This window comes from Hydra viridissima, unplaced genomic scaffold, assembly GCF_058129835.1.
Source record: "Hydra viridissima isolate aposymbiotic clone 2 unplaced genomic scaffold, HvirCarnegie_v1 scaffold_1, whole genome shotgun sequence".
NCBI classification, from domain to species: domain Eukaryota; kingdom Metazoa; phylum Cnidaria; class Hydrozoa; order Anthoathecata; family Hydridae; genus Hydra; species Hydra viridissima.
In genome coordinates, this window is record NW_028324300.1 from 21,326,128 (window position 1) to 21,340,308 (window position 14,181).

General features: G+C 29.9%; 1 protein-coding gene and 1 pseudogene across 11 annotated transcripts in view; one reads left to right on the top strand and one right to left on the bottom strand.

Annotated features, from left to right (window-relative positions):
- Nucleotides 1–6,552: 6,552 nt before the first annotated feature.
- The window catches only part of LOC145184131 (uncharacterized), a 215,289-nt gene continuing 207,660 nt past the window's right edge, over nt 6,553–14,181 (bottom strand). For all 11 annotated transcript variants that reach the window (XM_090076285.1, XM_090076286.1, XM_090076294.1 and 8 more), the window contains one exon: nt 6,553–7,209. In XM_090076285.1, the coding sequence (XP_089932411.1) occupies nt 6,659–7,209 (551 nt within the window). In that variant the 3' untranslated portion in view covers nt 6,553–6,658. The remainder of the gene's footprint in view (nt 7,210–14,181) is intronic.
- LOC149893872 (uncharacterized) lies at nt 9,696–12,473 on the top strand (annotated as a pseudogene).

The following is a 14,181-nucleotide window of genomic DNA, read 5'->3' on the forward strand; positions in this document are numbered from 1 at the left end:
AAAAAATGATTAAATATTTCTCATCTTTTGAATTAAAGTAACGAAAAAGTAAACTCTCATATAGGTCTCTTATCAAAAAAATACATTAAAAAATTTTTAGTTGTTTCAATGTGATTTTGAAATTTTCTATTTCAGCTTTACTATAAATATTTTTTTCTTGTTTATTTCTACATCATTTTTTGTTTTTTTCTTGACACGAGGGTTTACGAGGTTTTTTTACCCTAAACTTTTCGATTTATAAAAAAATTTACCACGACACAAGATCCTCAATTTCCTGAAGTTTGAACCACGACGCCATTCATAGATGTTGTCGATGCTCGTAACGTTGTGAAGGGAAAGAATTAATTTTTCAGCGAGTCAAATTCACAGGAGGACGAGATCTTCGAACTCGTTTTTTTATACAAAAGTATAATGGGTGTTTATATAAACCACTTCAATCTTATGTTTTCCTCATCCTCAGATAAAATATTTTTATGAACAAATAATTTAATCAAATTGCATCCTACTTCAATAAAGTTCTCCATGAAATATTTCTCATGAAAAACTTTTTGAGAGGTTTTTTCATTGCGTATATAAATCTTCCAACACCGTCCGAACTGAAAAAAAACTGAAGTAACCCTTTAGAGCCCACCCAAGGTTAATTTAAAAATATATATATTTTAACCGCGTAAAAGCATGTTTTCGATTGCAAAATACAGAAATAAAAATATTTTTGAATTTCTTTTTTTTTTTTTTTGCGATGTCTTATGTCTTGTAATGGGTTGTTTTGGACAAGCGTAGATCTTTTAGCCTTTGGTGATATCATAGTTTCAATGATGCAGTATTTAGATGAAGAAAATAGTTTGTATTTTGAAAAAATTTTAGATTTTTAAACTGTTGGAGTTTTTTGTGTAAACATGGATATAGATCATTTCGGTCATTTTTTTATTTTTAAAACGTTCACTTTTTATATTATATTAAATATCTTTGAAATATTTTTAATCTTACGCTTCTTATTAGATAAAAATTTATTGAATAAAAATGTAATTTTTTTTATAAAAAATAAAATGGCTAAAAATGTATTTTTTTTTATGAAAATGGGATGGCCAAAGCTTTTTTTTTTGATTTCACAATTTTGGCACATAAATTACTTAGCCCTACCACACCTCAATTATTGCACTTTTCCATAAATAAGCTTAAAAGCATGAGAACTAGCTTGTATACAATAAATATTACAACAAAAGCTGCATTATCCAAAAAATTTACAAAATTTGAAACTCGATATTATTCTCTTACCCCCTTTATATAAAAGAAAAACATACTTTTGTAAAGAGATGTTATAGTTATCTTGTGATTATAATTTGCAATATATAGGAGATGTTTGGTATGTCTTCCCACCCAACATAAGACGTCTTTAAGACGTCTGTTGCTTATCTTTAACTCGTCTAGACGTCTGTATGTAGTTAAAGACGTGTTTAAGACGGCTTTTGCACGCGTCATTAAGACATCTCCGATAACCAGTTTAAGACATTCTTAAGACATCTTAACAAGACGTCTTTCGGAATAACCAGTTTAATCATGGACGTAAAAGAGATGGACATGCAACGTTATTGTTTTTTTGCGAGCCATGCAGTTGCGCATTGTTAAAAATCTATTGTCTTGAACGCTATAAATTTAATTCTCTCAAAGTCTGTCGGACTCGTCAAAAATATTTGGTCTCGACTAACCAGTCACATCAACTTTCTTTTACTTATTAAAGATAACAGCAATAGAACCAAGTTTTAAGCTTAATTTTATATAGCTAGACATTTTTAATATTTTAAGAAATAACGAGGATGATGAAAAGAAATTGAGATCATTTACTTGACTGCTTTATACATGTATAACTTGAGATGTTATAAATAATACAAAGTATCAAATAGTATTGTAGCTACCAGGAGCACACTGGTTCCATGTTTAGTGAACTACACCATCTACTATATTGCTACGTTCATGTAATTTATGAATATTATAGAATTTTCTATTTGGGCTTGCTCCATCAGACATTATACCCCTTACTTTAAGTCCAATGAATTTTAACATCGTTATATATATATATATATATATATATATATATACATATATATATATATATATATATATATATATTATATATATATATATATATATTATAATTTTAAAAACTTTTTAAAACGTTTTGCAATATCAAATGAATTATAAAAAAAAGCTTATTAGAAAATGCACCTACCAAAAAACAATGCATAATGGAATATATATATACTAAAAAAATGTAGTGGAAAAAATACTTAAAATGTACACAAAATTAAGGTTAGTGAATGAGGGAACAAGGAATTGAATGAAACCAGGTTTTGACAAATAATTTTATTTTGGGTATTTTATATTTTGTTATACATTTTTTGGCCATTTTAAAGTTAATTTTACATGTCTATTTTATCATTGACAGACTTTGTCTACACGAAAAAAGTTCCCAAGTTTACAAACGTTCATCTTGAGAATATGATAAAACCTGTTCGTGCCGACAACTATATTCTTTTACCTTGGTGTAATTTCTTTAGTAATTTGTCAACACGTGAAGTAGTTACTTTATCCTGAACAGTCTTATTAAACAAATGCTACAAAAGTTTAAACTAATACTAAAGTTTAAACTGTAATAATAAGTTGCACGTCCATCTCTTACACGTTCATGCTTTTCCTTCCTTAATTCCGTCTTTAATTCCAATTGCGGAAAATGAATACTTACCATTTTCTTTTCTTTAAGAAATTTTTATCTTTTAAGGGGCAACTACCCTCAAATTTTAAAACTACTCACATAAAGTAACTTTCTCTTTAGTCACATAGGAAATATTATACTGACATTAAAAATACCAAAAAACACATAAAATGGTAGCTCGTTGCTATGGTAACCAAAAAAATTAGCTAAAAATACCACAAAAACTGTGTTTACGCCGTAAAAAAATAAAGACTTGTAAGTAAAGGTGTATCAATGAAATTTTGCAGAACTGTTCTAAATATCTAAATTTGTGATATGACCGAAGCAGATTTTTTAATAAATATTTTCTTTCCATAAAAGGCTACAGACAAATTAGGTTTTTCAAAAAAAGGTCGAAATGCAAAGAAAAAAACTTAATAACTCAAAATCTTAAGTCGTATTAGAAATTCTACTCCGATCATATCATAAATATTGGCAAAATGAACAATCCCTGAAAAATTCATCATGATAGCATGTGTGCTTTTCAAGATTTTTTTACCGGCGTGTTTAAAAAGCAAATTCTCAGAAAACGCAAAACAAAAAATAAAATCATAAAATATTGTTCGTTTCGTAAATATATCTTTAAAAAAATTTTTAAAAGAATGTTTTAAAAACTACCCCATTCATTATATTCCTTGGACTTTTCTATTGACTTTTGACGATCATTCTTTGACAATCGTTGACGTCGTAACAACTTTCGTTTTAACTTAAAACTTTCACTCAATTTAAATGATCATAGATTTATTCGTTTTTTGTTTATGAGTCTGCAACCAGCTAAAGTAAAATGTCCTGGTTTCATATATAGTTTTTCATAAATTAAAATAACAGACTTCATACCAATGTTATAATTTGCAACAGCATCGTACACTCCGAGCTCTAAACTGGCTAAACCAACATAATTAATTTTGGTTATCTTTCCCATATTAAATCATTAAAACTCTGATTAAAATTCTGGGTTTTGCCATGCAGACACTTTACTAATTCAGAATCTTTACTTAAATCAGCATATATTGGCTTAATTTTGTGAATAATATCAACAGGAATTCCTGGTCCAGGTTTGTATAGATTTTGGGAGTCATGGGTTTAGGCATATTCATGAGCTGAGTAAATATTTCAATTCCAGTATGACCATGTCCTAATACTCACATTGCATATATTGTCCTGTTGTTAACATCAAACCCTTTATAACAATTATCTGATGTATAAAATTCATGTTTATAATTACAAGATGGTGTAGTACACTTCAAATATAGCAACGATGCTAGACCTTTCTTTTTTTCATGGTGATCACCTAGGTACAGTGCGCAGTTTTCACATTGAGGACACATTAACAATGAAAGAACTTTAGATAAAATTTCAGTGTCTATGATTCTTTAACCACTAATTTTTTTAATGTTTTTACTTGGTACATTTGTAATGAATTTAACTTTCTTAGCAAAGCGCCTAAAATATTACTGTCATTTAACTCACATCCACTTACATTACATGCATTTTTATTTTTCTGCACATTAAATACTCTTCTTTTTTTTGTGGTACTTTGTTCTCTGCTTTACTCTATCACTCATTTTTATGTTTCTAATAACATCCAAATCATCCAAAACATCCAAAGGATTTTATCATATTTTTTTGTTTCTGCTGTTGGAAAAATTAGCTTTGATAACTTGATAAAATTGCAATTGTAAATGGCCTATGTTTGAATATAATAAGGAACAAAATATTATTTTGCAAAGAAGATATAAATCAAAACATATATTTGAAACAGTACTCCACAAACAAACATTAAAGTCGGATAAAATTTCATTTAGTGAAGAAGCTAGCAGATTTTAAAATGATTTTTATCCTCATTCCACCTAATAACACTCATTTTTTGCAGCCACTCGACGTGGGACTATATAGCCCCATGAAGAGTGGCTGGACGAAGATTGTGGACGCTTTCCGCCTCATCAATCCTAATGAGTATGTTTCAAAAGAAAATTTTGCGGGCCAACCACGTGGTGGAAAAGAGGAAGCTAATGTCATCAGCTAAACCTAAGAATAGGCTTAAAAAGAAAAAGCCAGTTGTGCTAAACACTTCTGATCCTGGTAAGAACGTCGTAAAATTAACTATCTGTTCTTTTATAACGTAGCACAAAAATATCTAGAACTTTAGGTCCATGCCTATCAATTAATTAGGTCATGTCTATCAATTAATTAGGTCATGCCTTTCAATTAATTAGGTCATGCCTATCAATTAATTGAAACATTTATACGAAATGTGAACAATTGCATGAGAAACTTTAAAAATTTTTTGTTGTAAAGCATGCAAATGTAAACTTTTTATTTTTTTTTTATATCATTCTTTTGTTTTTCTTTATAAATTTTAAATATATTTAAGTCAAAAAACGACTAAAAGAATATAATAATAAAAAAAAAGCATAGATACGTCATGAGAAACAAGCAAGTGGCCGCCGTTTATTATTTTTGGGGCCAAAAGCCCCCTCGTTCATTATCGGAGGTCATTCGTTTTAAGGACATCGTAAAGAGCACTCTTCTCTCTATACGATCAAACTTCGAGATCGATAATTTATTAAAAAACAAGTAAGAAAATAATTATTATACGGGACTTGGCGGAAAAATCGGCGAACACTGGGTGTTTTACCCTATCAGCCAAAAGTAAAATTAAACAAAAAAATGATAAACAGTTGAATCAAATAGTAGCCCAACAAAAGGAGGAGGCTTTTTGCAAATGCTCCATATTAATAAGTCTCAGTGAGCAGTGAAAACTTGATTCTGAGAGTTTCTTCACTCGACGATTTTAAGGGTTTAAAAACTTTGATAATTTAATGAATATCGATCTAATTTACGAAAGAACCAAAAAAAAAAAAAAGATATTGATTTTAGAAGACGTAGTTTTAGACAAAGGGAAGTTAGGGGTAAAGGCGGGATAAGGTTAGCTCTGACTACTCTGAGTATGATGTTGAAAATGAGGGTGATTTTTTACAAATCACCCTCATTTTCAACATCATACTCAACATTCTAAAAACTAGATTATGCCCATGCCTCTTTGACAGCTATCTTAACATAAAAATTTTTTTCAAAGTTTTTATAAATTTTAGTTGCTATGGAAACGGCAAGTATAAATTGATCCAAGTCATATGAAAAATGAAATTAGCCAACAAAAATGATTGGGATTGAAAAAAACATGATTTGAAACAACCGAAAGTTTTTTGAAACAAAGCACAAACTTTATATCTTTAATAAAATTATACAACTTTATTTACAAAAAAATTTTTTTTTAACTGCCTTCTTCTTTCAGAAAAAAAAAATGTCCACCGTTCGAAGCTCGTAAAAAATTCGCTTTAATTTTTTTTTCGATTTTCCAAGTTCCAAATTTTTTTTTTTTTTTTTATCGACATCAAAAAAAACTTTCCTTTTTCGAATCTCATCTTAAAAACTCGAATATTTTTTTCATAACTGTTACCATTGACAACAACAAAAAAACAATCAATTTTTTTTATATTTCCATTATTATTACATTAAATAATTATCATTTCATAATATTTCCGTGATTTTCGCAGTATTTTCAAAACTTCCTTAAGTTTTAATAAACAACAAATATTCGCAACAAAAACTCCAAATAAAAATGAAAATCTTTCCATTTTTTTTACGTTTCATGTTTTAAAAGAAAATCGTTTTTTTTTTTCTTTTTTAATTACTTCATATTTTAAATTATTTAACATTTCATTTCATAAATAATTTTTGAATTATTTATATATTTCATATTTTTATTTAACATATTAAAAATATTTAAACAATCAAAAGTATTTTGTATCATTTCAACTTTTTCAACTCTTCGATGTTATAAAAACTTTCTTGTATTACATTTACTTTTTACATATTTACATTTGTATTTATTGTTTATTTAACATATTAAACATTTTTCGTGTTTCTTACTTTAAACTCTTCGATGTTATAAAAATATTTTCCACGGTACCTGATCTCCAACTCCTTGAAGTTCGAACCACGAAGCCATTCACAAATGTCGTCGATGAAGTTCGTGTCGTCGTGAAGGGAAAGATCTAATGCTTCAGCGAGTCGAATCCACGGAAGGAGGAAACCTTCGAACTCGTTCTTTGATACGAAAGTATCAATGATGTATATCAACCGTTCAATCTTATGCTTCGGTGTCCATCCATCGATCTTCACTGGATGATATAAGACGACACGACGAACGTTGGTCGAACATAAAATGACAAGTTTTTTCTCATCTTCAGATAAAATCTTTTTACGAACATCTAATACATTCAACTTGCATCCTGCGTCAAAAAATTTCTCCATTAAATATTTCTCATGTGAAACTTCATGAGCAGTTTTTCCATTGAGTATAAAAATGATCCACTCTCGTTTATCGATTGATCTTTTCATTTCCACGGTAATCGACGCCTGCGCTTCAAAGAAGCATTCTATGAACATCCTTTGATCTGAATAATAATAACATATCAATATTATTATTAATATTATTATTAATATTTATTTATTTGCAACAACAATTGTTCAAGAAAACCAAATTGCAAAAACTTGAAAACACGATATCGTGTTAAATAAATATAAAACGATTATTATTTTCTTTATAAAAAACATCAAAACAGTTCAAATGATCACGAATTAGTTCAAAAAATATTTTTTATTTACTAAATATTTATTAAACAAATAAATAAATTACGAAATACAAAATTAAAATATTTATTGAAACTTGTCATACGCCGTTTTTAAACTTTGGTTGCGCTCCAACCAATAGAAATACGATAAACAATTCAGCCTATCAGAAGCTTGACCAAAAGCATTAAAAGAGCGCTCAACTTTATTTAAAAGTCGCGTGAGTTTTTTGATACAAAAATAATTTATTTTCAAATTAAAATAAAAATATTTTCGCTTTCTATTTCTTTGCTGAAGCAACAAAAAATATTTTAAAATATTATAAAAAAGTAAACTAAAAGTATGTCTATTTAAAGCGGTAACAGTGAAATAAAAGTCTCAAAACGGTTGGAAATTATATTTTAAAAGTTTCACACGAAAAGTACCGTATAAGGAGCCATTTCTTTTAGAGACATCTTTTTTTAAACTTTCAAACTTGCTTTGAAGAGAAAAATTGATCAAAAAACCATTTTAATGTCACCAAAAAAACTAAAACTCTTTAAACTTATAACTAAAAACATTGTTTTAATTGAACTTGTTATCGCTTTTTCTCTAAAAACCTAAGTAATAGAAATATATTCTGCTCTAAACTGATTTTAACAACTACATAACAACAAAATCTTAAACACTTACTTCTTTCACATCGTTCGTTCAGAAATTACAAGAAACAAAAAAATGAAATCAGAAGTTTGCGATTTTCATCAATGAAACAACTTAACTCCTGCGGCGATGTTCTCACTTAAAAAACGTTCGTTCGCTCACTGAGTTGTTTGAAAACTCAACCAGAGTGAAGGTTTAGTTGAAATAGAGAACTCGAACGTCGAATGCGAAACTATAGTTTGCAATTGTTCTCTTTGCTCCATTTGTCACGGTACGCTTTAAATATTCTCAGTTCTCCTGAGAATATTTAGAGCATCTCAAGACAATTCTTAAAAGTAAGAACGTGAATGAAGTTTTTATCCTTTTTTTAACAGTGTAAATTCCAAGACAATGCGTAGAAATGAGGGATTAAAAATATTCTCTGAGTCATAAAAAACAGGGATTTTCATGCTGCTGTTGCTGCAAAAGATTAAGAACTATCAAAAGATACTTTTAGCTTTTTACAGCCACACCCCTAATATTTCTACTGAAAGACCCAACATCGAGTAACAATCTGTTTAACAAATCAATAACAAAATGTCGCCATATATTCTTTTTGAAATTTCGAAAAAATGGAATTCAATTTTCCCTTACATCCCTCGTATAAATAATATAAAAAAAGATTTCTCAAAGTAACATTAAAACCAATATTTTATATGATTTTATCCATTTCCTTTTTCTTAGGATAAAAAAAATACCTTTTCGTCAGGTTTTGAAGGCCGAAAAGTTTTATGAGGGGGATTGTGTTGACGATAGAGTAGAATCCAATTAAGAGCCATTTTCTGAAAAAACCAGGCAATGCTCAAAAGTGACATCTTTCAATCATTCTCAATTTTACATATTGCGTTGTTTTTAATATTAAAAAGCTATCTGTTAATTTTTTTTTTAAATATTTCAAGTTCCTGAGTTATGGTCGGTCAAACTTTTGCCCTTTTAATACTTGGAAAATCACTTTTGGGGTTTTATGATTTTTAAACTAAGATTAAAAGCAATGAGACCACTGTACCCTAAGTTTCTTTTCATATTATGGAAGTATAGGTAGAATTTAAAAAAAAAAATCAAAAAACCTGAGGACAACCCTTCCTTTGTCTAAAAATCCTAAGCTGAAATCACACATTTTTGAATTTGGGGCCTACTTTAAATACATTTATCTCGGAGCATAAAAAGTGCCCGCAACTCATCTTATTCTTTTTTGAAAGAGTATCTCATTGTTATTTGAATGGTCTAAAGAAACTGAGAGGATATTGTTTAGAAAAAACTTATGAGTCAGCAAAGTGTTAAAAAATGTTTCAACTAGCGTTCAAATATCAGCCATTATGGGAAATGGGAAAGGTCCCAAGATTGAATGTATAGATTTTCTATTACTTCTTATTACAATTTTTTTAATGCAAAAAAAAAAACTTAGGGGGTAATATTACATTGTTGTAATAACTTTACGTCAAATGATGCTAAATCTGATTTTTTTTTTTTTTTTATTTATACGATTGTGGAGCTGAAAAATTTTTTTCCCAGTAAACATTTTTAACTTGATGTTTATTGAACATAATAAATTATTGTTAGGCATTATTTCCTCATTTATAATTACTCAGTATGGTTTATTGAGCATTTACTTCTGAATTATTCAGAAAAGAACATGAGCACTTTATGCTAAATGTACTTTAAAAAAAAAACACTTAGTTGCAAAAAATATGTCAGAGCAAGAGGTTGTTGTTGAAAATGTTTGCAAAATTAATGATTTCAAGTGTGGACCATATCCTCGTTTCAATGAAAAAAGGTTATTCAAGATTCAAGATCTGACTTTGGATGTCAAAGCACACTTTGTAAAAATTAAAGTAAGAAATGCTCTTAGCAGTTGTAAAAAAAAAACCCGTTAGCATCATATAGTAGTGTAAAACGATTGTTGTTTAATTCCCTCAGTTTACATTGTTTAATATCTAAGTTTTATGTTTTTAGGTTTTAAAGGTGCACCAAGAGACAGAATGGACAGAAAAGTCTCTTATAGAAAACCGAGGGTGCATATCAATTTCTGATAACGACTATATATGTCCTTACCATCGATTTAACTTTGGTAAGAATTTGTTTACAACCGTATTTCAACAACAACAAAATTTAATTACTAAACCTTTAAAATAAGTATTTCAAATTTTGATTTTTGTTAAAATTCAAGGTATTGGCTGGGTTCCTTCAAGAAGATGCTGTCATCCAATTCATGAACTAAGTGTTGGTAAAAAATCACCAGCTGTAAGAAGTGTTTCAATAAATATGTCAACAAATGTTTCAAAACATTACAACAAAAATGTTCCTGTAGGTTCCGTATTTTGTCACAATCACCTTAAGTCAGAGCGCATTCTTATTCAAACTAAAACAAATACTGCCACTAACGAAGAGTTAGTTGAGGACACAACTGATTTTAATTTTGAGCCTAAAGAAATTTTACTTTTTGGAGAAAAGGTTGAAGGTGCTACATCTACTGGTAACAACCTATCAGAAGCACTCCACATCAGCCCTTTTCAGTTTCAGATAAAGAATAAAAAGATGGCTGATCTCAGCAATGGAACCAAAAATAATTTACGAAGAAAATTTGAAAGAGCCAAGGTACAGCTTGTGAAGAGGTTCTCTGAAGCTGTTGCCCCAGATCAGAGTGAAGACTTTATCTCAATTGTTTTAAATAGATCTTTTGAAACCTCAGACAACAATCTGATGATCTAAAATTTTGTTAAAATTTATGAAGAAAGTGACTCTATGGGTAAACATATTGTTCTGTGTTTGATTGAACATGAAAAGTTTACTAAGAAGTTACTTATGAAAGTTTTTGGGTGCTCCAAATACGAGATAGACCAGGCACGAAAAATGAAGAATGCTAACATAGGTATAAATATTCCTGTCGAAAAAGAAATTACGCGAAATCGACTTGACCAGAAAAAAGCTGAACATTTTCTCGATTTCATATTTAACAACAGCCTTCTTCAAGATGTTGCACATGGAGTCACAAAAATTAAATTTGACTCAAATGATGTATATAAAATATCTTGTGCAGTTTTGACTGCTAAAATGATTCATAAAATTGCATTTTATAATGAAGTTTGCAGAAGTGAGAACTACTCTCCTTTATCGGAAAGCAGTTTGTGGCGAATACTTCATGCTGTGAAACCATCTCAACAAAAATGTTTAGCGGGACTGGATGATATTACTGGTGCAGCTATGAATGGTTTCTCTATGTTGCAAGATTTATCTTTGAAGTACAAGAATAGAGAGCTGAGTAATTTATTTGAACGCAGCAAACGATATTACTTAAACTAATTTTCCAGTTTAACTGCAGTGCGACCTACCCTAATTCTATCTCCCACTGCCCAATATTTGCTTTGAGTGATTTAACCGACAAGCAATTGCAACAGTTTTCAATAGCACCTAATGATAAGATTTGTTATGAGTGTGAAAATTTAAACAAATACTTAGTTTAGATAAAAAGATTAGCATCAAACATTATGATATTGAAATTGCTGAAAAAGATATCATTGATTATAAAAAACATTTAATGCGTGATTGTCAACAGAAAAAAGCCAAAGTTTTCGCTTTTGAAAGTCTTGACGAAGAAAGTGGATTTTGGTTGAAAGACTATTGCCAAAAAGTTCTACCATCCAAATTCAGGGAAGGTCATAACGAATATTTTGGAAAAAAGGGGATGTCACTGCATGTAGACATTTACTTCACTAAGAAAAACAACATTTTACAGAAAAAGGTGTATTTTACGGCTCTTATTAGGTGTGAGCAAGGTTTATCGGAAACACTATCAATTGCCCAATTAGTTCTTCCGAAGTTTAAGCATGACCATGCTGGTGTTAATAAACTCTTTGCAAAATCTGACAATTCTTCATCGTACCATGGCAACTTTATAATGGAAGCTGAAATAATCAAAATAACCAAATACAGCTTAAGCGCTACGATTATAACGAACCTTGTCGTGGCAAAGATCAGTGCGACAGAGAAGCTGCCGGTGCAAAGTCATTGATTCGTAGCTTTGTTGATGCTGGGAACGATTTAATGTGTGCAGAGGACATTTACAGTGTCTCAAAAAGTTATCCGACCAAACATTTTTAAAAATATTTTTCCTAAAAAAAGTGCTGTATTTTCGTAAATTTAGACTTTTTTCGTAAACTCAAGATAAATAAAAATAAAAGAACATGTTTTTAAATAGATTTTATTTATTTTATTGTAAAATATGAATCACAAAGTTTTCAGTCTTAAAATAAAGTAACTAAGGTCGTTTTTTTTATTGTCAAAAAAATATTCGACCAAACACATTTGTTTCATAATAAATTATTATATAACAAAACAATTATTTTGGATTACAGCTTCTAGAGGTCCAGGAATTGATTCGACTAAAGATTTTGTTGCACCTGATCCATTTTAGTATCAATAAATTGGAATTTTCCGACACCCTTCTAAGCCATTGAACACCATACCATCACGTTACCGCCACCATACTTAATAGTTCCTTTCACGCAGCTTAATTTGTAGGCTTCTTCTTTTCTCCAAACTTTTTGGGCTCCATCAGATGACTTTAAGTTGAATTTCGATTCGTCAGTCCACAGGATCTTTTTCCAGAAACTTAACGGGATGTTTTTGAACTTCTTAGCAAACTCCAATCTTCTTTTCATGTGTTTCTCAAATATGGTTTATTACGCACAAGTCGTTCTTGAAATCCCTGGTCTCGGATACGATTTCTGATTGTCTGATGGGATAATTTGATTCCATAATTCTCTTCAGCTTGCTCAGCCAGTTTTCGAGCAGAAATGAAGCAATTTTTCTTGACTTGTATAATTAAGTTTCTATTAAAACTCTTAGAATTCTTTTTTTTGCGACCCTGCCCTTCTTTTGTGGCTGTTGTTCCGATCAAATTATACTTCTTCATTATGTCGGATACTGTATTATGAGGAATTCCAGTCTCTTGCTGCACCTGACAATAGGTTTTACCCTGATTGACTAGATTGACAGCTAAATTTCTCTGAGAAACAGTCCAGTGACGTTTACCTCCAACCATTTTACTTAAAAAAACATGAAACCTTTTTTTTATACAAAACTTTTTTTTTACTACAAAAAAACAGTTTTTTGTTATGCAATTTCATTAATTGTATAAAAATTTGCTAAAATATTTCAACAAATTTCACATAAAATGAATTAAACTTACCTAAATATCGCTTGGTCGGATAATTTTTTTACAAGCCTATTCAATACTAAGTTTCTTTTAGGACAAATAATAAACCAACTGAAGCATGAATCAAAAAATATGAACGCTAAATAACATACTATTCCCAATAGAATTAAAATGACAGACAAAGTAAGTATCGCTATTCATTGTTTTTAGTATAATTTAGAGCGTAAACATTTTTTTTTTGGGAAAAACTTGTTTGGTCGGATAATTTTTTGAGACACTGTATACTGCTTTACATTACGGACATGGGCTGAAAAATTCTGCTGTTGGTGTTGCCGCTATAAAGGGCAAAAGCAAGTTGAGTGGAAAAAAAATAGCTAAAATAAGTCAGTATCATTCGTTTGAGTTCTTTCATAACTACAGTATTGGACAAAACATTTGCAACCAAATAATGCTAATTTAGTTTCTTTAAATAAAAGTGCTGCATTTTTTCAATTTAGAGAAATAACTATGTAACTGTTTAGAGACAAAGTTCTTCAAGTTTTATTCATCACAAAGTTCATTAATTGTACACGAAAATTAATAAATTAATCAAAAGTATTAAAAAAAGTTGATTTCCTTCTGGACAAAACAAGCGCAACTCGACAAAATGTTGACCAATCTGTATTTCTCTATCAATATTTCGTGGCGAATCCTTTGTTGTCGATCACAGCCTTGCATCTTCGAGGCATAGATTCGATCAGGTGATCAATGAAACTTTGTGGAATCGCTGCCCAGGCCTTTTGGATTTGTTCAAACAGTTGATCCTTATTACGAACACCTTCACAATTAATTCTGCGGTTGACGATCTCCTACTGGTTCTCGATAGGGTTGAGATCCGGAGATTGAGGCGGCCAATCCATCACCGATAGGTGGTTGTCTTAAAACCACTGCTTGACTAATTTTGCTGTGTGTTTCGGATCGTTGT